Here is a 24,844-nt window from a genome sequence, read left to right as displayed (position 1 = left end):
ACAGTTCTTAGCAGTCTCTGAGTAGCTCGACACTTACTCTGCCACTGCGATCAGTTCAGTCAGTTTCGTTCCTGGTTTGACGTCACAAACACACCCAGCGTTCGCCCAGTCACTCCCCCGTTTCTCCAGCCACTCCCGCGTTTTTCTCAGAAACGGCAGCGTTTTTCCGCACACTCCCATAAAACGGCCAGTTTCCGCCCAGAAACACCCACTTCCTGTCAATCACACTACGATCACCAGAACGAAGAAAAAACCTCGTAATGTCGTGAGTAAAATACCAAACTTAATAGCATATTTACTTGGCGCAGTCGCACTGCGTACATTGCGCATGCGCATTAGCGACTAATCGCTCCGTTGCGGAAAAAAAAATAAGAATTTACTTACCGATAATTCTATTTCTCATAGTCCGTAGTGGATGCTGGGGACTCCGTAAGGACCATGGGGAATAGCGGCTCCGCAGGAGACTGGGCACAAAAGTAAAAGCTTTAGGACTACCTGGTGTGCACTGGCTCCTCCCCCTATGACCCTCCTCCAAGCCTCAGTTAGGATACTGTGCCCGGACGAGCGTACACAATAAGGAAGGATATTGAATCCCGGGTAAGACTCATACCAGCCACACCAATCACACCGTACAACCTGTGATCTGAACCCAGTTAACAGCATGATAACAGAGGAGCCTCTGAAAAGATGGCTCACAACAATAATAACCCGATTTTTGTAACAATAACTATGTACAAGTATTGCAGACAATCCGCACTTGGGATGGGCGCCCAGCATCCACTACGGACTATGAGAAATAGAATTATCGGTAAGTAAATTCTTATTTTCTCTAATGTCCTAAGTGGATGCTGGGGACTCCGTAAGGACCATGGGGATTATACCAAAGCTCCCAAACGGGCGGGAGAGTGCGGATGACTCTGCAGCACCGAATGAGAGAACTCCAGATCCTCCTCAGCCAGGGTATCAAATTTGTAGAATTTAGCAAACGTGTTTGCCCCTGACCAAGTAGCTGCTCGGCAAAGTTGTAAAGCCGAGACCCCTCGGGCAGCAGCCCAAGATGAGCCCACCTTCCTTGTGGAATGGGCATTTACAGATTTTGGCTGTGGCAGGCCTGCCACAGAATGTGCAAGCTGAATTGTACTACAAATCCAGCGAGCAATAGTCTGCTTAGAAGCAGGAGCACCCAGCTTGTTGGGTGCATACAGGATAACAGCGAGTCAGATTTTCTGACTCCAGCCGTCCTGGAAACATATATTTTCAGGGCCCCGACAACGTCTAGCAACTTGGAGTCCTCCAAGTCCCTAGTAGCCGCAGGCACCACCATAGGTTGGTTCAGGTGAAACGCTGAAACCACTTTAGGGAGAAACTGAGGACGAGTCCTCAATTCCGCCCTGTCCGAATGGAAAATCAGATAAGGGCTTTTACAGGATAAAGCCGCCAATTCTGACGCGCGCCTGGCACAGGCCAGGGCCAACAGCATGACCACTTTCCATGTGAGATATTTTAACTCCACAGATTTAAGTGGTTCAAACCAATGTGACTTTTGGAACCCAAAAAACTACATTGAGATCCCAAGGTGCCACTGGAGGCACAAAAGGAGGCTGTATATGCAGTACCCCTTTTACAAACGTCTGAACTTCAGGGACTGAAGCTAGTTCTTTTTGGAAGAAAATTGACAGGGCCGAAATTTGAAACCTTAATGGACCCCAATTTCAGGCCCATAGACACTCCTGTTTGCAGGAAATGTAGTAATCGACCCATTCGAATTTCCTCCGTCGGGCCTTACTGGCCTCGCACCACGCAACATATTTTCGCCAAATGCGGTGATAATGTTTTTCAGTTACATCCTTCCTGGCTTTGATCAGGATAGGGATGACTTCATCCGGAATGCCTTTTTCCTTCAGGATCCGGCGCTCAACCGCCATGCCATCAAACGCAGTCGCGGTAAGTCTTGGAACAGACAGGGTCCTTGCTGGAACAGGTCCCTTCTTAGAGGTAGAGGCCACGGATCCTCCGTGAGCATCTCTTGAAGTTCCGGTTACCAAGTTCTTCTTGGCCCATCCGGAGCCACTAATACAGTGCTTACTCCTCTCCATCTTATAATTCTCAGTACCTTGGGTATGAGATGGCAGAGGAGGGAACACATACACTGACTGGTACACCCATGGTGTTACCAGAGCGTCTACAGCTATTGCCTGAGGGTCCCTTGACCTGGCGCAATACCTGTCGAGTTTTTCCTAACGGTTTATAATCATGTGGAAGACTTCTGGGTGAAGTCCCCACTCTCCCGGGTGGAGGTCGTATCTGCTGAGGAAGTCTGCTTCCCAGTTGTCCACTCCCGGAATGAATACTGCTGACAGTGCTATCACATGATTTTCCGCCCAGCGAAGAATCCTTGCAGCTTCTGCCATTGCCCTCCTGCTTCTTGTGCCACCATGTCTGTTTACGTGGGTGACTGCCGTGATGTTGTCTGACTGGATCAACCCCGGCTGACCTTGAAGCAGAGGTCTTGCTAAGCTTAGAGCATTGTAAATGGCCCTTAGCTTCAGGATATTTATGTGAAGTGATGTCTCCAGGCTTGACCATAAGCCCTGGAAATTCCTTCCCTGTGTGACTGCCCCCCCAGCCTCGCAGGCTGGCATCCGTGGTCACCAGGACCCAGTCCTGAATGCCGAATCTGCGGCCCTCTAGAAGATGAGCACACTGCAACCACCACAGGAGAGACACCCTTGTCCTTGGTGACAGGGTTATCCGCTGATGCATCTGAAGATGCGACCCGGACCATTTGTCCAGCAGGTCCCACTGGAAAGTTCTTGCGTGGAATCTGCCGAATGGGATTGCTTCGTAGGAAGCCACCATTTTTCCCAGAACCCTTTCATTGATGTACTGAGACTTGGCTCGGTTATAGGAGGTTCCCGACTAGCTCGGATAACTCCCTGACTTTCTCCTCCGGGAGAAACACCTTTTTCTGGACTGTGTCCAGGATCATCCCCTAGGAACAGAAGACGAGTCGTCGGAATCAGCTGCGATTTTGGAATATTGAGAATCCAATCGTGCTGCCGCAACACTACCTGAGATAGTGCTACACCGACCTCCAACTGTTCCCTGGATCTTACCCTTATCAGGGAATCGTCCAAGTAAGGGATAACTAAAATTCCCTTCCTTCGAAGGAGTATCATCATTTCGGCCATTACCTTGGTAAAGACCCGGGGTGCCGTGGACCATCCATACGGCAGCGTCTGAACTGATAGTGACAGTTCTGTACCACAAACCTGAGGTACCCTTGGTGAGAAAGGTAAATTGGGACATGAAGGTAAGCATCCTTGATGTCCCGAGACATCATGTAGTCCCCTTCTTCCAGGTTCGCAATCACTGCTCTGAGTGACTGAATCTTGAATTTGAACCTCCGTATGTAAGTGTTCAAGATTTTAGATTTAGAATCGGTCTCACCGAGCCGTCCGGCTTCGGTACCACCATAGTGTGGAATAATACCCCGTTCCCTGTTGCAGGAGGGGTACCTTGATTATCACCTGCTGGGAATACAGCTTGTGAATGGCTTCCAAAACTGCCTCCCTGTCAGAGGGAGACATCGGTAAAGCCGACTTTAGGAAACGGCGAGGGGGAGACGTCTCGAATTCCAATTTGTACCCCTGAGATATCCCTTGAAGGATCCAGGGGTCTACTTGCGAGTGAGCCCACTGCGCGCTGAAATTCATTGAGACGGGCCCCCACCGTGCCTGATTCTGCTTGTAAAGCACCAGCATCATACTGAGGGCTTGGCAGAGGCGGGAGAGGGCTTCTGTTCCTGGGAACTGGCAGATTTCTGCAGCCTTTTTCCTCTCCCTCTGTCACGAAGCAGAAATGAGGAACCTTTTGCCCGCTTGCCCACGAAAAGACTGCGCCTGATAATACGGCGTCTTCTTATGTTGAGAGGCGACCTGGGGTACAAACGTGGATTTCCCAGCTGTTGCCGTGGCCACCAGGTCTGAAAAACCGACCCCAAATAACTCCTACCTTTAATAAGGCAATACTACCAAATGCCGTTTGGAATCCGCATCACCTGACCACTGTCGTGTCCATAACCCTCTACTGGCAGAAATGGACAACGCACTTAGACTTGATGCCAGTCGGCAAATATTCCGCTGTGCATCACGCATATATAGAAATGCATCTTTTAAATGTTCTATAGGCAATAATATACTGTCCCTATCTAGGGTATCAATATTTTCAGTCAGGGAATCCGACCACACCAACCCAGCACTGCACATCCAGGCTGAGGCGATTGCTGGTCGCAGTATAACACCAGTATGTGTGTAAATACATTTTAGGATACCCTCCTGCTTTCTATCAGCAGGATCCTTAAGGGCGGCCATCTCAGGAGAGGGTAGAGCCCTTGTTCTTACAAGCGTGTGAGCGCTTTATCCACCCTAGGTGATGTTTCCCAACACACCCTAACCTCTGGCGGGAAAGGATATAATGCCAATAACATTTTAGAAATTATCAGTTGTTATCGGGGGAAACCCACGCATCATCACACACCTCATTTAATTTCTCAGATTCAGGAAAACTACAGGTAGTTTTTCCTCACCGAAAATAATACCCCTTTTTGGTGGTACTCGTATTATCAGAAATGTGTAAAACATTTTTCATTGCCTCAATCATGTAACGTGTGGCCCTACTGGAAGTCACATTTGTCTCTTCACCGTCGACACTGGAGTCAGTATCCGTGTCGGCGTCTATATCTGCCATCTGAGGTAACGGGCGCTTTAGAGCCCCTGACGGCCTATGAGACGTCTGGACAGGCACAAGCTGAGTAGCCAGCTGTCTCATGTCAACCACTGTCTTTTATACAGAGCTGACACTGTCACGTAATTCCTTCCAACAGTTCATCCACTCAGGTGTCGACCCCCTAGGGGGTGACATCACTATTACAGGCAATCTGCTCCGTCTCCACATAATTTTTCTCCTCATACATGTCGACACAAACGTACCGACACACAGCACACACACAGGGAATGCTGTGATAGAGGACAGGACCCCACTAGCCCTTTGGGGAGACAGAGGGAGAGTTTGCCAGCACACACCAGAGCGCTATATATATACAGGGATAACCTTATATAAGTGTTTTTCCCCTTATAGCTGCTGTATCTTTAATACTGCGCCTAATTAGTGCCCCCCTCTCTTTTTTAACCCTTTCTGTAGTGTAGTGACTGCAGGGGAGAGCCAGGGAGCTTCCCTCCAACGGAGCTGTGAGGGAAAATGGCGCCAGTGTGCTGAGGAGATAGGCTCCGCCCCCTTCTCGGCGGCCTTATCTCCCGTTTTTCTGTGAATTCTGGCAGGGGTTAAATGCATCCATATAGCCCAGGAGCTATATGTGATGTATTTTTAGCCATCTAAGGTGTTTATATTGCGTCTCAGGGCGCCCCCCCCCCAGCGCCCTGCACCCTCAGTGACCGGAGTGTGAAGTGTGCTGAGAGCAATGGCGCACAGCTGCGGTGCTGTGCGCTACCTTATTGAAGACAGGACGTCTTCTGCCGTCGATTTTCCGGACCTCTTCAGTCTTCTGTTTCTGTAAGGGGGCCGGCGGCGCGGCTCTGGGACCCATCCATGGCTGGGCCTGTGATCGTCCCTCTGGAGCTAATGTCCAGTAGCCTAAGAAGCCCAATCCACTCTGCACGCAGGTGAGTTCGCTTCTTCTCCCCTTAGTCCCTCGGTGCAGTGAGCCTGTTGCCAGCAGGTCTCACTGAAAATAAAAAACCTAAAACTAAACTTTTCACTAAGCAGCTCAGGAGAGCCACCTAGTGTGCACCCTTCTCGTTCGGGCACAAAAATCTAACTGAGGCTTGGAGGAGGGTCATAGGGGGAGGAGCCAGTGCACACCAGGTAGTCCTAAAGCTTTTACTTTTGTGCCCAGTCTCCTGCGGAGCCGCTATTCCCCATGGTCCTTACGGAGTCCCCAGCATCCACTTAGGACGTTAGAGAAATAACGAGCGATCAACTCGGAATGACCACCTATGTCCAGCCAGTATTTTGTTACTTTGGTTTTTTTTTTATGTACAGTCATCCAAATCACAGTCATCTACTTGAACTTTAAAAAGTTTTATTCAATACAATTAGGCATCAAATTTGGCAATGGCTAGATGTCTTTTGCTAGTATAACATAAAACAAAAATGCAAAAAACACATTTTGCTATTTTTTAAATAACATCAAAGAACAAACACAAGGAAATGCATGTATCCAGTGATTTAAGGAAATCTGTAAATAAATAGTAGTAGTGTGAACATTACTTAACTATTTTAAATTTTATAGCTGCTTTAGGTTTCTATGTATTCTTTACAATCTATTGTAATTAATTTTAAAATGTTAACTGCATTTTGTACCTGTATGGAGAACAAGACGTAAGCTTAAAGGACACTTTCACTTTTAATGGTTCTCTGGGACTTTTGCACCGAGGAGAAATAGTTTTTGTCAGTGTAAGACAAAGCTTCCACTGCATTTGCACACCCTCCTGGGCCCAGGTATGTACTTATGCAGCTTCATCTCAGCCACAGGCATAAGTGTAAGCACCAGTGGTAGTTCTGATGTGATCACGTCATGTCAGCTGACTAATGTGTGGCATAATGTCACTGCATGGGGAATCGATGGATTCTCCAACATAATGTTCTGCTGGATTCTCTTTCTTGGAGTTCTGATTTTATTAATGGTCTCCACAGAACACAGCAAATAAACTAGTCCTGGAGGTGGTTAATTCTATCCTAAAAAAAGCTTATAAAAGTAAGATTGTCATTTAAGTCATTCTGCACAAAGTAGAAACCACTATTATAGTCTTCTGCAATAAAAAAAATTGCAGCATTCATTTTTTTTCCAAATTGCTGCCTTTCACCAAACAAATAAACCTATATTGCCTTCCTCATTACACTGAGCATTCTGTAATTGCTTGCACCCGGACTATATGTAAGCATCTTGCTAACCACACAATGTTTAATGAGAAATGTCAGTGATAATGGAGAATAAAACATTATAGGGATCTGTTACATATTCTACATACAGTATTCACTAGCTGAAGTCACCAATAATAATTTATTGTTACTTGACGTTTCACCTGTACTGTAAAGTCCAGTTAGAGTTTCACTGATAGTCTGTGTCTGTGCACCCTGAAAATAAAATCGTGAAAATGTTTATTTAATGCAAACTCCAGCCAGAAGAGGGGTGCGCATCAATGGATCGGCAATGTTAAGGTCGAGGCATTAGGTTTATGTGCAATAAGTCAACAGGTACAAAAGGATGACAGATAAAAGGTTGACACGTACAAAACGTTGACAGGTTCAATTGTCAACATGACACTGCTCGACCCACAAAAGGTCAACATTTTTTTGGTCAAATCTTGTATATTTCATGTTATGTTGCTACCATCAATACAAACGTGTACAATTGCGGGCTCGCTCACCATACTTTGGGCAGGTTAATAATCCCAATAGATGTCCACATGGATAGTAAATCAAGCAAATGTTGAGAAAACAGTGAAAAACCTGAAAACATGTGTTGACCATTTATGCGTCGACTATTGTCATGTAGACCTTTTGAACCTGTTGACCTTTTGTACCTGTTGACTTTATGCACTGTTGACATTTCATCTGTTGGCCTTTTTACCTGTCAACCTTTTGTACCTGTCAACCTAATGCATGTCAACCATATGTCGGCAACCTATTGACTGTTGACCAATACACTGTCGATCTATCATCTGGATACCCCTGAAGAGCATTAGTTAATGTTATTACTTTTTAGATGGAACAGTGCACTCAATGTTTGCAGTACAAAGCCATGTGAAACATAGAATATGGGTTGAGGCTGCATATATTGTATAAGGTTGTGTTGAAGCCTTTCCATGAACTGTAACAATCTTCTGCACAGAATGTTTAACTAACACATTTTCAGCAATCTCCATTTATCTAGGCTTTTTAAGGTAATGCCTTTAAAAATGGATGCCAAACCAGCATTTTGGGCATGTCAGTGTTTTATAAGAATAATATGCCATAAATATCTATTTTTTTAAAATGGGGGAGGGGTATTAAATAATATGTCATGCATGTTCACTTACTCTCTTAAATACCAATCACATCTTTATAAAAGATCACAATAAAACTAAAGCAATTATGTACATACAAAACAAATGTCGGAATGTAGTGGAACAGAACACTTGAGACAAGAGAACTGATATTGAAATCCATTAGCGGTGTCTTCTTCCCAAGTTAACACTTGTTGGAGCAGTTTGTGTTTCAGTGCTAAAAGTCCATTAGTAGTCAAAAGGAGAAAGAGTTTATTTTACCAGCTATATATCCCGGATATTTCTTTTTATTTGCAGGAAGTGCAACTACGTCTTTTGCTCTCCTTTGTTACTGAGAGGGCTTTTCCATCAAGTGCCATTGTTGGCGTTGTCCTCACTTTACAGCAGGCGATCAGAGAATCAACGGTCCTATGAACCGATGTAGATGAAAAGGGATTAGTAAAAACGCATGTACTTTTAGTTTGTGTTCTAGCAAACTACACAGATGTTCAATAACATTTTGACAAATCTAAAGATACAAATAACAACATAAATATAACAGTTTATAAAACAATGTAGGGTTAACAGAAATTTGCAATAGGCAAGTTGTGTGTTCCTAAACATTATTAATAAACCCAGGGGCGCCACAATGTGTTTAGGTTGGGGGACAAGATATAATTGTCACCTCCACAGGGATAAGTGCACTTACCCGCTACACCACCTACCTGACAAAGGTAAATTATATATATATATATATATATATATATATATATATTGTCAAAGTCGAAATATATTGTAACGCATACATCATGTATTGACCACACACACATGCCCGCTGCGCGTGCACTTGTTCCGCCGTGCATGCACATATCCGCAATTTGCTTATGATCGCTTCCGCGATCCTGCGCATGGTATGGGTATTTACGGTGGAGTTTGTGAGTGCATAGAGGGTTATCAGAACATTACATATTTAACCCAAATAGTGCATTTTGTACACATATCTCCCCTGCACCACATCAGCAAGTATCAACAGTTTAAATGATTCCAGGACTAAGGGATTCACCTTTGCATGATAGGAAGGGACAGAGAAAGGTTATAGGGTGATGTCTAGTATCCAGCTGTAGGGTATTTTAAGGGTAACATTCCGGTGTTGGTTAGAGAAAGATTGCATGTTCCTGCGTATAGTTATGTGCAGAAGTAGAATATAGATATAAACTGTATTTACTGTATATTATGTATGTGGCGGGAATCCAGAGGATACCACCCACAAGAGCAGTTGAGATTGACATCGCCCACCTTTTCAAATCAACCTATGACCTCTCCTGTAATGTAAAGATGCATCTCTGTGTCCAATAGACAAAGGGAATACAGTGACCATTGTATTGTATATGGAAGTAGTGTATAAAAAGCCTGTTGTTGCCTGGCTGGTCAGAAGACTCTGAACGCTATCTACCTGATGAGCGGAGGACTGGTCCAGGTTGCGCAAGCGAACATTCTCACGTATGTACATTGACTGTAGCCATTATTTTGTTGTAGATTTATCTTGTTATCTTTGTAGTGTATAACTTGTACTGTTATCCCCTTTCAAATAATCCACTGTGGCCTTAGAACCCAGCGGTTAACTACAAATCTGTGTTGTGTCCTCATTTCCCTGCTAGGGTTTAAAGTGTATTTAACTGTATAAGGTTTAAGGTGTAACGGCATTACAGTGCTTTGCGGCACAAGGTTTAGAGTGTAAGAATAACATTGCATTGCATTACGAATAAGGTTTAAAGTTCATAAGGAGTGTGCGCGCGCTGTGCGTACTCTGTACACCCAGCGCAGCGTGTGTACGCTATGTACGTACAATGTTCGAGACTCGGTACGCAAATAGCGTACAAAGTGCGTAGTGTGTATATTAAGTCTAGCGGCTGCAGCGGCTCAATGGTAAAAGTGTGTTTAAAGGTATAGCTTTATGGTTTAAGATAATATCGACATTATCAATTGGGCGCTCGTCCGGGATTTTCCTCATACCCACAGCCTAGCAGGTTACAGCAGACTTTATCTATCAGCAAAAGGTGGACAGGCATCCTACGTAAGCCTTTTCTTGGTCGTAGGATACACTGGTAAACTCTATCTCAATTGCTGATAAGATAAGCGTCTGCTCTGCATGGTTTGTAGGGATGCTGGTGGGATCCAAAAGGTAAATATGCAAAGCTATTTTTAAAGTCTGTGAATTTCTGTTTAGGCGCCAAATGCGCACACAACACACGCATACACCTGTATTTTGTACTTTGCATATCTGCTCGCATTGTTGCCATAAGTATTAATTATTAGATTCATTTTGACCTGTGCTGAGAAATTTGTTGCTATTTAGTTAAAACATAGACTAGATATTAAGGAAGTAAACTTAAAACACAAATACAGTCTGGCCTAGTTAAACAGGTTTATACAGAAAGATACTGTGTTGTGTTAAGTAAACGATTATAGGTAATATCGTTTACATTTATAGAAGTGTGGGATTTGTACTATTGCGGACGTACGTTCTTTGTACACGGGTTTCGGACAAAGTACGGGACTGCGTACGCAACGTAAACACGTACGCACGATTGCGTGTTTACACAACGTGCGTAAGGGTACAACCGCTAAGTACAAATTACACAATAGCAGTGTTTGGTTTAGGCGCGAAATGGTAGCCACGCGGTAATAGCACAAATTGCTCAGTGTCCAAGATTTAGTTTAAATAAAACCTTTTTTACTGTATTACCTCTGGTACTAAGGCTGTTTATCTGAATGAAAGTAAATTTTCTGTACAGAAAAATCAAAGTGTATTTGAGTGAATGAACGTGAGTGTGCAAACAAAGGTTTTGTGGACCCAGGGAATTCGGGATCCCGTAGGAGACCACACCAGGTGAGTGGACACTTGGTGGCGTGAGACTGGCTTGCTCACGTTAACATAGATTAAAGTACAAAGGAGCAAGGTAGCAGATACCGCAGGCCAGAAGGTCAGCGAAGGTTTAGAGTACCGCAGACGAAAGGTCAGCGAGGTTGTTGTTTAGGTACCGCAGCCCAGGGGGTTAGCGAAGAAACCCATATAGACCATTTGATTGATACGCTCCGGCTGAGGTTTCGCAGCCTGAAAAACGATTCCATTAGTCGTACGGCGGATAAGTAACAGTTACCTATACGCTGTGCGATTGGACCGCGCGTTCGTGAGTGCAATACTTAGCGCAAGGTGATTCCCTTTTTACGAGCTTTGCATAAAATCGCGGGATCATTAGCGCTGGGTGTAGCATACGCAAGCGTGATTTGTGTAAAAATGTTTTTGTTTTAAGGGAGTTTCGCTGGTCACTCAGCAAATCTCCAACAACCAATATTTACTGGGAAGGGTAAGTAACTCCCATATACTTCCAGTAAATAGAGGTTATACAGGGGCCCTAGGTTGGATACTAACTTCACTGACGACAGCATTTGGTAGTATTCAGGGCCGTCTTTTCATATGGGCTCAATGGGCTCTTGCCCAAGGGCCCCAAGAGTAAAAGGGCCCTAGGATGATAGCTGAGGGTCCCCTCTTTCCAGGGGTACCAGATTTTTGAAAATCGGCCATAGGGAACCGGAGAAATCCGACTTCAAAGCAGTGGTCCCCATCCAAGCCTGTTAATTGCTCTTCCCAGACAGATCTCTCAGGTTCTGTATGACTTAGAGTCTTTCTCAGGGTATACTCCAAAATCTGGGACTCCTCCCTTTTGGTGGACACTGGCAGCTTGTCTCTACTATGCCCAGAACCAGAGATATCAGCCTTCCAGCAGCTGGTCCCTGCTCCAGCTCCACACGCCTGGTATGCAGTTTTAGATTTTCGTTGATGAATTGCTCTGGCTCCTGAGCTCTGATCCCCAAATCCCCAGAAACTTCTGAAAGATGTCCCCAGTACCTCCTGAAAGATGTCCCCAGTACCTCCTGAAAGGTGTCCCCAGTACCTCCTGAAAGGTGTCCCCAGTACCTCCTGAAAGGTATCCCCAGTACCTCCTGAAAGGTGTCCCCAGTATCTTCTGAAAGGTGTCCCCAGTACCTCCTGAAAGGTGTCCTCAGTATCTCCTGAAAGGTGGGACTCTATAGTTTTTATCCCATTTAAAGCTAAGAAATCTAGTATTTTCAGGAACCTCAGATATCTACAGTCAAGCAAGCTGCCCTCCCACTAGAAAATAAGCCCACTCCACTATCCACTCCTCCCCTACGTATTAAACACCCCCTACCACCCCAGAAGTCGTGTACCAGGGCCCCTTCATTCAGCCCAGTGCCCCCTTCTACAGTTTAGCCCCATCTGTGCAGTAAAGGAGTAATTACAGAAATTACTGCTCCAGGTCCTACATGCTGTGCGGAAGATAGAACACCCCCTACCGCCCGCGGGACATCAGAGCTACCGCTGATAGCACCCCCCACCCCTACTGCTGGAGGATGGGTCGGGGGCCCAGTGCATTGCTGTGCACAGGGGCCTACACTGCTGTTAAGACAGCCCTGGTAGTATTGGCCAACGTGGGCGTTAGTGGGTGAGAGCACTCGTTGAACTTTCACCGTTGCCTTATATTGAGTATTTTGTTTTTTTTTGTAGGAATTAGCTGAGAAGGCAATACCTGCAAAATATGGGGGCCAGTTGCTCAAGTAAGGGATGTGCAACCAGGGTTCAGGTTGATATTCTGCGGCCCAGTGGGTCAGCGAGGTACATAATGTGTGAGAAGTATAGATCACACACAGAGGTTTTATGCAATGAATGGGAACGTATGACTGCGGAAGATAGGGAACCATTCCCTAGGGTAGGCAGTTTTGAACCAGAGGTGTTGCAGAATTTAAGGTTTAGGATATGTCTGATAAAATCCCAAAAACAAAGGGTCAGACACACAAACTGTTTACATTTATGGCAGCAAGAGGGCGATATGCAGAGGGAACTAGCTCACGCAGCCGGTTCCAAACCTAGCAGGAAACTGATGGCAACCGCACCACCACCACCATATATTACAGGGGAGAAAGTGGCTACAGACAATGGCATACTGATATATGATAAGAGTAAAATTGATAAATGTACTAATGCTAACCCGCGCAAGTTGTATCCCATTCTAAACTTCCCTCAGGACTGCGAGCAAGAAGATGAGCCCAGCACGATATCGGCACTCTCTCTAGCAGCCACCATACAAGACACCCTTGGTGGGCATGGACCAACCAATAAGAGTAGTAAAGGCCCCTAGTGGAGGAGTAGGTGATGTCGTGTCCACAGGTAAGTACGGTACCATACATTATGCAGAGACAATTGCACCTCACATTGTAGAAGCAACCCAGAATGATGTAATTAAACTAAATCCTGTCAGGGTGATCGCAGTCCCCAATGGGAGGACTGACGCTCAGGGAGTCACTCCCATCAGGAACATTGCTATGCATTGTCCTTGGTCCCGGACAGAATTGAGGACAATTATGTCTGACTTTCCCGATCCCAGAAAGGATCTAGCCGCATGTCAGAGGTTTATTAAAAAACTAGGTAACGCCACCGAACCCACAAACAAAGATTGGTGAACAGTGCTACGGGCATGTTTACCCTCCAATATTGACCCCGTGAAATTCATTACGGATTGTAAATTAGACGTAGAAGTACCTCTCACTGATGAATACACTCAGGAGAATGTACGACAGATCAATCTACAATTAGGAGTATATTTCCCTACTGTTGTCAAATGGAATAAAATCTTTTCCATAAGACAAAAAGAAGGTGAAACGGCGTCTGAATATTTCCATCGAGCACTACAGGAAATGGCTAGATACACTGGGGCCGAGGGCATTAAGGAAAATGTACACCACAGGGAGGTAGCTGTGTCAGTATTAATGGACGGCTTAAAAGAAACATTAAGAACAAGGGTACAAACCACACAACCTAACTGGAGAGGTATCTCGGTGGCTGCATTAAGAGAGTCCGCTATCGAGCACGATCGGAACATCATTAAGCAAAGGGAGTCACAGGGGGAAAAGCTGATGACAGTAAGTATAAAAGCCCTTACAACGAAGCCGCATCAGCCAAAACCCCAGACCCCAGACCCCTGATTATAACTGTAAGAAGGAAGGACATTTTGCATGGAATTGTAGGTATAAGGACACACATAAGGTATACCGACCCCCTAGACCAGCATATGAACCACATCATGATACACGTAATTGGGACCAGGGATCGCATAGGAGGAGTTATGAGCCGCATGCAAGGGAAACAAGGAGGTACCCACCTAGGAGGGACTGGCAGACCTCTAAAAATTCTCAGCTACCCCCCTCACATATTGTAGCTGCCAGCGCGCTGCGGGAGGGTCACAATATACAATAGGGGTTAGGCCACACCTGTAGTCTGCAGCCAGTGAAGTTGATTGCTAGCCTAGGTAGTGAACCTGAGGTCACAGTTGATGTAGCTGGTAGATCACTACCTTTTCTTGTGGATACAGGGGTGGCCAGGTCAGTGTTAAATTCAACGGTAGGTATGAAAACCACGGGTAAGACAATTTCAGCAATGGGAGTAACAGGAATAGTGCAACACTACCCTTTAAGTAGACCAGCGGAGATTACGATAGGGCCTTTGCAGACCAAGCATTCCTTTTTGCTAGCAGCATCGGCTCCGACTAATCTACTTGGGAGAGATTTATTGTGTAAAATGAGGTGTGTCATATATTGTACTCCTGAGGGTGTCTTCTTAGATATACCCGAGATTCACGTTCAGGAAGTGCAGGATATGTTAGACACCCCACAAAGGTTAATGTCACACTCTGCTGTTATAGACAGGTGTCCATCCAAGGTAGAGGAAATGATCTCCCAGATACCGGAATCCCTCTTGGCCAAAGATGGACAAGACACTGGATTGATGGCAAATGTAGCTCGTGTAGTAGTGCAAGTAAAAGATGGTAGGATAGCTCCAAAAATCCCACCGTATCCTCTGAAGCCAGAGGTGGAATTAGGAGTGTACCCAGTCATAGAGCGCTTGCTACAACAGGGCATCCTAGTTAGGACATCCAGCACTGCCAATAGTCCCATCTTCCCTGTGAAAAAGAGTGGGGGGAGGGGTTACAGGCTAGTGCAGGATCTAAGGGGGATAAACAAGATAGTTGAGAGCCAATTCCCCGAAGTGCCAAATCCAGCTGTCATTCTCATGCAAATCCCCCCTACTGCAAAATTTTTCACTGTAATTGACCTCTGTTCTGCTTTCTTTTCGGTCCCTCTGCACCCTGACAGCCAATATTTGTTTGCATTCACAAACAGGGGAGTACAGTACACCTGGACTCGCCTACCCCAAGGTTTCATTGACAGCCCAAGTATTTTCTCCCAGGCTTTGCATGACTGTTTACAATCCTTTCAACCTGAGAGCGGGTCAGTATTAATACAGTATGTAGATGACTTACTGCTGTGTTCTGATTCACTCGAATCGTCCCTGAAAGACACGAAACAGCTTCTGTTTCACCTTTCTAATACGGGACACAAGGTTTCAAAGGACAAGTTGCAGTTGTGCCCGACCAAGGTAAAATATTTGGGACATTGCTTGACACAAGGCCTTAGACACCTCACCGCTGACAGAATACAGGCGGTTCGCAACATGACTCTGCCACAAACCCAGCAACAGATCCGCACTTTTCTTGGAATGTGTGGGTACTGCTGAAACTGGATCCCAGGGTTCTCCATATTGGCTTTACCTTTGCAGGAAATGGTCTCCTCGAACAAACCAGATCGGATCTCTCACACAGATGAGTCCGAACTGGCATTTGAGAGACTTAAACAGTGCCTATCACAGGCACCTGCATTAGGCATGCCAGATTATGGGAAACCCTTTGAATTGTACGGTATGGAAAGTGCTGGGTGCGCGGCAGGTGTCCTAACCCAGAGACATGGTGATGCCAGCAGGCCGGTAGCTTACTACAGTGCACAGTTGGACACCGTAGCGCGGTCTCTCCCCACATGCTTGCGAAGTGTTGCAGCGATAGCCTTGCTAGTGAGTAAAAGCGAAGACGTAGTGTTAGGACACAACCTGACCATCCATACACCTCATGTAGTGTCAGCCTTACTGAACTCTGCCCAAACCAGACATGTCTCATCTGCACGGTTTACAAGGTGGGAATTAGCACTAATGGCCCCTGTAAACATCACCATAAAGAGATGCAGCGCACTAAATCCTGCAACTTATCTGCCAGGTGTGCCTGGACAGGCACAAAGGGTGGAGGATGAGAATGACGGTGAAGGAGGATTTAGTACAGACACTGACACACATGATTGTATGGAATATCTGAACCAAACTTTCACTGCAAGACCCGACATTAGTGACAACCCACTGGAAGGCGTATATTTTACTTTTTACACTGACGGTAGTTGCCACAGACAGACGTACTCGGGAGACTTGTTTACTGGATACGCAGTCGTAGATGACAGAGGTATCATAGAAGCTGAGCCCCTGGGCCCACCGCACTCAGCACAAGTTGCTGAGTTGGTCGCCCTAACCAGAGCGTGTGAATTGGCCAAGGGTAAGTCAGCCAACATATATACAGATTCTAGGTATGCCTTTGGAGTAGTGCATGATTTCGGGGGCCCTATGGCGCCTCAGAAATTTCATGACGGCAGCTGGCACACCTGTAGCGCATGCATCCCACATAAAAAGACTTCTAACAGCGATACAAGAACCAGACAGAGTGGCTGCTATCAAGTGCAAAGCCCACACTTAGAGTCAAGACCCAGTGTCACTTGGTAACAGCCGGGCAGACGAAGCTGCTAAATCAGCAGCCAGCACCCCCATACAAACAGATATCACACCACTGATGGTATTCTACACCGTCAACACACAAAAATTAAGTGAAATGCAAAATTTGTGTTCTCCACAGGAAAAGGCAGTCTGGAGGTCAAAGTGGTATGGCCAGGAGTCCTCAGGACTCTGGACAGATGGACAGGGTAAGCCAGTAGCCCCCAGAGCATATCTTCCAAGCTTAGCTGAGGCGGCACACGGTCTGACTCATCTGGGTAAAGAGGGTATGTGTAAACTGGTGAGAGCCTACTGGTGTGCGCCAGGATTCTCTTCTCATGCGGGTAAGAGAGCAATGACATGTCTTATCTGATTGAGGAAGAATATTGGAAAGTCAATACCAACAGAACCATCCCATATCCCGCCGACAGACGGCCCTTTCCAGGTAATACAGATTGATTTCATACAGTTATCACCCTGCAGAAATTTAAAATATGTGTTAGTCTGTATTGACGTGTTTTCTAATTGGGTAGAAGCGTTCCCTGCTGCCACAATTACTGCTACGTTCACTGCAAAGAAAATTGTGCAGGAATTCATGTGCAGATATGGTATCCCTAGAATAATATAGTCATGTAGTGTACCCTGCACAGAAACCTAATAATTAATTTGCATATTAGGTAACCAGCTATCTGATAATTTTCCCATAATAATTTGGGATTTCTATTTACTTAGCTGGAGGTGCTCCAACAATCACATTTAAACCTCATAAACAAACAATAACCGGCAGTTGCCGGAAAAAGACAGGGATTGCCTTTTTGGAGCACTCTTTTAGCTGAATTGACAGTAAATTGATATGATTAGAAATTTAAAACGTAACTTTTAATTATTCTCTTTTTAAGATATGGGGGGCATGAATTTATTCATAACTATCTTATATACGTATTCATGTGTAATTAAAGTCTCTTTATCTGGTCCCCAAGAAAAAAAACTTTTTATGGATATATAGCTGTCCTCAGAAAATTCATAAACATATAGCTGTCAGTATGGTGAATAATATTCAATATAATTATGGTGAATAATATTCAGTGTGAGAAATATTCCTAAATTCTTAATATGTGTATTAAAAATAATACGTTTTTTTTATTAATTTATTCCGCATATTTTTGTTCATCCAACTAGCCTACTCGATATGATCTAATTTCTATGCATTACTTTCTCATCAATAATACAAAATAAAATCTAGTATGAGGTACGTTGCCACTGTCTGTTTTTGAATGATCAGTGTGTCCAGGCTTGCTAAATTAACCCGTATGCGAATCCACAGAGGATTGGAATGTTACATATGTTGCCAGTACCTCCTCCCTGTAAGTGCAGCAAGAAACAATGTTAACAGTCGTTTTCAGACTGAAGGAATGATACAAGTATTAACAATCCCCGTTATTTGTGAGTGCAACACGGAACATAAATGTACAAACGCTTAGGCTGTTAACACAGCGTGAGCACATCAATCAACATCTCTGGGTTTAAATTCATAAACGGCAGAAAGTATCTTGTCCGCTGCACACCTTATTCAAAAACCCCTTTGGATGATTTTAACAGTGCATATATTAGCAGTGCTGTTTATGAAAAATTTATGAAAAACAGGGTGTTATTGAGTAATCACCACATTAATAATTGACCTGCTAAACTGGCCTGTCTAGGAGGATTAATCATACTGCATATATCACCAGTGTCTCCTCTCTGTGAGCTCAACCGGAAACACTATTTCTTTTATCAATTCTCCCAGTTGACTAATACAATACAATTTTTAAAGAATGAAATCCAGTATAAGGTGCGTTCCCACTGTCTGTTTTTAAATGATCAGCGTGTCCAGGCTGGCTAAATTAGCCCGTATGAGAGTCCACAGAGGATTAAATTGTTACATGTGTTGCCAGTGCCTCCTCCCTGTAAGTGCAGCAGGAAACAATGTTGCCAGTTGTTTTCAGACTGAAGAAATGATACAAGTTTTTACAGTCCCCGTTATCTGTGAGTGCAGTACAGAGCATAAATTTACAGACACTTTAGGCTGCTGATACAGCGTGAGCACATGAATCAACATCTCTGAGTTCAACGGCAGAAAGTATCTTGTCTGCTGCACAACTTATTCAAACCCCTGGATGATTTCAACAGTGCATATATTGGCTGTGCTGTTTATGAAAAATTAATGAGAAACAGGGTGTTATTAAGTAATCACCACACTGATGATTGACCTACTAAACTGGCCTGTCTAGGAGGATTGACCATAATTCATATATCACCAGTGCCTCCTCTCTGTAAATTCAGCCGGAAACAATATTGCCTCTATCAATTCTCCCAGGTGTCTTGGACTGAAAAATGTGTACAGATAATATAAATATTACCAGTCCCCGCCATCTGTAAGTGTAGCACAAAACACCATCATTTCCACTAAATTAAAGAATGTGTACAGGAAAATTTGCAGACACTTGAGCTGCTAACACAGCACGGACACATTAAACAATATCTCTGTGTTTAAATCCTTAGATGGCAAAGGTTATATCATCCACTGCTCTTTAACATTAACTCCAAGGCTAACTCAAAACCCCTTAGATATGTCTAGCAATACATGTATTGATTGCTTCTGAGAGGTTAATGAAAAGAGACAAGGTTACATTAAATACCCATCACAGTAATAGCAATCCAACACATTAAATTATAGATCATTCAGACCCTATAAAGGGTTCCAGCCGTGCATATACTAGTAGCCGTGCTCTTATAGACTTAATATATGAAAACAGTGTTTTTATCATTAAACATCACAGTCATATATTACGTTCAACACGCTAAATTAGATCACGCTAAATTAGCACCCACAGTTGTGGGCTTAATTGACGATTATCAGACATTCAATGTACTAAAAAATCCTTAACATAACATATACTGGCAGCAGTACCTCTATACAATTGAAACACGTAGAAATTAGTTAGAAAGCTTCATCGTCAATTAAGCCCACAACTGTGGATGCTAATTTAGCGTGATCTAATTTAGCGTGTTGAACGTAATATATGACTGTGATGTTTAATGATGAGGTACTGCTGCCAGTATATGTTATGTTAAGGATTTTTTAGTACATTGAATGTCTGATAATCGTCAATTAAGCCCACAACTGTGGGTGCTAATTTAGCGTGATCTAATTTAGCGTGTTGAACGTAATATATGACTGTGATTTTAATGATAAAAACACTGTTTTCATATATTTAAGTCTATAAGAGCATGGCTACTAGTATATGCACGGCTGGAACCCTTTATAGGGTCTGAATGATCTATAATTTAATGTGTTGGATTGCTATTACTGTGATGGGTATTTAATGTAACCTTGTCTCTTTTCATTAACCTCTCAGAAGCAATCAATACATGTATTGCTAGAAATATCTAAGGGGTTTTGAGTTAGCCTTGGAGTTAATGTTAAAGAGCAGTGGATGATATAACCTTTGCCCTCTAAGGATTTAAAAACAGAGATATTGTTTAATGTGTCCGTGCTGTTTTAGCAGCTCAAGTGTGCAAATTTTCCTGTACACATTCTTTAGTTTAGTGGAAATGATGGTGTTTTGTGCTACACTTACAGATGGCGGGGACTGGTAATATTTATATTATCTGTACACATTTTTCAGTCCAAGACACCTGGGAGAATTGATAGAGGCAATATTGTTTCCGGCTGAATTTACAGAGAGGAGGCACTGGTGATATATGAATTATGGTCAATCCTCCTAGACAGGCCAGTTTAGTAGGTCAATCATCAGTGTGGTGATTACTTAATAACACCCTGTTTCTCATTAATTTTTCATAAACAGCACAGCCAATATATGCACTGTTGAAATCATCCAAGGGTTTGAATAAGTTGTGCAGCAGACAAGATACTTTCTGCCGTTGAACTCAGAGATGTTGATTCATGTGCTCACGCTGTATCAGCAGCCTAAGTGTCTGTAAATTTATGCTCTGTACTGCACTCACAGATAACGGGGACTGTAAAAACTTGTATCATTTCTTCAGTCTGAAAACGACTGGCAACATTGTTTCCTGCTGCACTTACAGGGAGGAGGCACTGGCAACACATGTAACAATTTAATCCTCTGTGGACTCTCATACGGGCTAATTTAGCCAGCCTGGACACGCTGATCATTTAAAAACAGACAGTGGGAACGCACCTTATACTGGATTTTATTCTTTAAAAATTGTATTGTATTAGTCAACTGGGAGAATTGATAAAAGAAATAGTGTTTCCGGTTGAGCTCACAGAGAGGAGACACTGGTGATATATGCAGTATGATTAATCCTCCTAGACAGGCCAGTTTAGCAGGTCAATTATTAATGTGGTGATTACTCAATAACACCCTGTTTTTCATAAATTTTTCATAAACAGCACTGCTAATATATGCACTGTTAAAATCATCCAAAGGGGTTTTTGAATAAGGTGTGCAGCGGACAAGATACTTTCTGCCGTTTATGAATTTAAACCCAGAGATGTTGATTGATGTGCTCACGCTGTGTTAGCAGCCTAAGCGTTTGTACATTTATGTTCCGTGTTGCACTCACAAATAACGGGGATTGTTAATACTTGTATCATTCCTTCAGTCTGAAAACGACTGTTAACATTGTTTCTTGCTGCACTTAGAGGGAGGAGGTACTGGCAACATATGTAACATTCCAATCCTATGTGGATTCGCATACGGTTTAATTTAGCAAGCCTGGACACACTGATCATTCAAAAACAGACAGTGGCAACGTACCGCATACTAGATTTTATTTTGTATTATTGATGAGAAAGTAATGCATAGAAATTAGATCATATCGAGTAGGCTAGTTGGATGAACAAAAATATGCGGAATAAATTAATAAAAAAAACGTATTATTTATAATACACATATTAAGAATTTAGGAATATTTCTCACACTGAATATTATTCACCATAATTATATTGAATATTATTCACCATAATGACAGCTATATGTTTATAAATTTTCTGAGGACAGCTATATATCCATAAAAAAGTTTTTTTCTTGGGGACCAGATAAAGAGACTTTAATTACACATGAATACGTATATAAGATAGTTATGAATAAATTCATGCCCCTATATTTTAAAAATAAGAATTTACTTACCGATAATTCTATTTCTCATAGTCCGTAGTGGATGCTGGGAACTCCGTAAGGACCATGGGGGATAGCGGCTCCGCAGGAGACTGGGCACAAAAGAAAAGCTTTAGGACTACCTGGTGTGCACTGGCTCCTCCCCCTATGACCCTCCTCCAAGCCTCAGTTAGGATACTGTGCCCGGAAGAGCGTACACAATAAGGAAGGATTTTGAATCCCGGGTAAGACTCATACCAGCCACATCAATCACACCGTACAACCTGTGATATGAACCCAGTTAACAGCATGATAACAGAGGAGCCTCTGGATAGATGGCTCACAACAACAATAACCCGAATTGTTAACAATAACTATGGCCCTCATTCCGAGTTGTTCGCTCGGTATTTTTCATCGCATCGCAATGAAAATCCGCTTAGTACGCATGCGCAATGTTCGCACTGCGACTGCGCCAAGTAACTTTACTATGAAGAAAGTATTTTTACTCACGGCTTTTTCTTCGCTCCGGCGATCGTAATGTGATTGACAGGAAATGGGTGTTACTGGGCGGAAACACGGCGTTTCAGGGGCGTGTGGCTGAAAACGCTACCGTTTCCGGAAAAAACGCAGGAGTGTCCGGAGAAACGGTGGGAGTGGCTGGGCGAACGCTGGGTGTGTTTGTGACGTCAACCAGGAACGACAAGCACTGAAATGATCGCACAGGCAGAGTAAGTCTGGAGCTACTCTGAAACTGCTAAGTAGTTAGTAATCGCAATATTGCGAATACATCGGTCGCAATTTTAAGAAGCTAAGATTCACTCCCAGTAGGCGGCGGCTTAGCGTGTGTAACTCTGCTAAATTCGCCTTGCGACCGATCAACTCGGAATGAGGGCCTATGTACAAGTATTGCAGATAATCCGCACTTGGGATGGGCGCCCAGCATCCACTACGGACTACGAGAAATAGAATTATCGGTAAGTATATTCTTATTTTCTCTGACGTCCTAGTGGATGCTGGGAACTCCGTAAGGACCATGGGGATTATACCAAAGCTCCCAAACGGGCGGGAGAGTGCGGATGACTCTGCAGCACCGAATGAGAGAACTCAAGGTCCTCCTCAGCCAGAGTGTCAAATTTGTAAAATTTTACAAAGGTATTTGACCCTGACCAAGTAGCAGCTCGGCAAAGTTGTAACGCCGAGACCCCTCGGGCAGCCGCCCAGGATGAGCCCACCTTCCTTGTGGAGTGGGCATTTACAGATTTTGGCTATGGCAGGCCTGCCACAGAATGCGCAAGCTGAATTGTATTACAGATCCAGCGAGCAATGGTCTGCTTAGAAGCAGGAGCACCCAGCTTGTTGGGTGCGTACAGGATAAACAGCGAGTCAGATTTTCTAACTCCAGCCGTCCTGGAAACATATATTTTCAGGGCCCTGACAACGTCTAGCAACTTGGAGTCCTCCAAGTCCCTAGTAGCCGCAGGCACCACCATAGGCTGGTTCAGGTGAAACGCTGACACCACCTTAGGGAGAAACTGAGGACGAGTCCTCAATTCCGCCCTGTCCGAATGGAAAATCAGATAAGGGCTTCTACAGGATAAAGCCGCCAATTCTGACACGCGCCTGGCCGAAGCCAGGGCCAACAGCATGACCACTTTCCTTGTGAGATATTTAAAATCCACAGATTTAAGCGGTTCAAACCAATGTGATTTGAGGAACCCCAAAACTACATTGAGATCCCAAGGTGCCACTGGAGGCACAAAAGGAGGCTGTATATGCAGCACCCCCTTGACAAACGTCTGAACTTCAGGAACTGAAGCCAGTTCTTTCTGGAAGAAAATCGACAGGGCCGAAATCTGAACCTTAATGGATCCCAATTTGAGGCCCATAGACACTCCTGTTTGCAGGAAATGCAGGAATCGACCCAGTTGAAATTCCTCCGTTGGGGCCTTCCTGGCCTCGCACCACGCAACATATTTTTGCCAAATGCGGTGATAATGTTTTGCGGTTACATCCTTCCTGGCTTTGATCAGGGTAGGGATGACTTCCTCCGGAATGCCTTTTTCCTTCAGGATCCGGCGTTCAACTGCCATGCCGTCAAACGCAGCCGGGGTAAGTCTTGGAACAGACAGGGTCCTTGCTGGAGCAGGTCCCTTCTTAGAGGTAGAGGCCACGGGTCCTCTGTGAGCATCTCTTGAAGTTCCGGGTACCAAGTCCTTCTTGGCCAATCCGGAGCCACGAGTATAGTTCTTACTCCTCTCAGTCTTATAATTCTCAGTACCTTGGGTATGAGAGGCAGAGGAGGGAACACCTACACTGACTGGTACACCCACGGTGTTACCAGAGCGTCCACAGCTATTGCCTGAGGGTCCCTTGACCTGGCGCAATACCTGTCCAGTTTTTTGTTGAGGCGGGACGCCATCATGTCCACCTTTGGTTTTTCCCAACGGTTTACAATCATGTGGAAGACTTCTGGGTGAAGTCCCCACTCTCCTGGGTGGAGGTCGTGCCTGCTGAGGAAGTCTGCTTCCCAGTTGTCCACTCCCGGAATGAACACTGCTGACAGTGCTATCACATGATTTTCCGCCCAGCGAAGAATCCTTGCAGCTTCTGCCATTGCCCTCCTGCTTCTTGTGCCGCCCTGTCTGTTTACGTGGGCGACTGCCGTGATGTTGTCCGACTGGATCAGCACCGGCTGACCCTGAAGCAGAGGTCTTGCTTGGCTTAGAGCATTGTAAATGGCCCTTAACTCCAGGATATTTATGTGAAGTGATGTCTCCAGGCTTGACCACAAGCCCTGGAAATTTCTTCCCTGTGTGACTGCTCCCCAGCCTCGCAGGCTGGCATCTGTGGTCACCAGGACCCAGTCCTGAATGCCGAATCTGCGGCCCTCTAGAAGATGAGCACTCTGCAACCACCACAGGAGAGACACCCTTGTCCTTGGTGACAGGGTTATCCGC

The 24,844-nt window shown here is 44.5% G+C and overlaps 1 protein-coding gene and 1 long non-coding RNA gene across 2 annotated transcripts in view; one reads left to right on the top strand and one right to left on the bottom strand.

Moving 5' to 3' along the window:
* LOC134910203 (uncharacterized) overlaps positions 1-24,844 on the top strand; it is a 126,174-nt gene that overhangs the window by 6,724 nt on the left and 94,606 nt on the right. The window lies entirely within an intron of this gene.
* RASGRP3 (RAS guanyl releasing protein 3) overlaps positions 6,129-24,844 on the bottom strand; it is a 194,269-nt gene continuing 175,553 nt past the window's right edge. The window contains exon 14 of the mRNA XM_063917966.1: positions 6,129-8,474. Coding sequence (XP_063774036.1) covers positions 8,466-8,474 — 9 coding nt within the window. The 3' untranslated portion in view covers positions 6,129-8,465. The remainder of the gene's footprint in view (positions 8,475-24,844) is intronic.

Source organism: Pseudophryne corroboree, chromosome 4 (genome assembly GCF_028390025.1).
Source record: "Pseudophryne corroboree isolate aPseCor3 chromosome 4, aPseCor3.hap2, whole genome shotgun sequence".
NCBI lineage: Eukaryota > Metazoa > Chordata > Amphibia > Anura > Myobatrachidae > Pseudophryne > Pseudophryne corroboree.
Note: the sequence above shows the minus strand (reverse complement) of the source record. Positions and strands in the feature narration are given on the sequence as shown.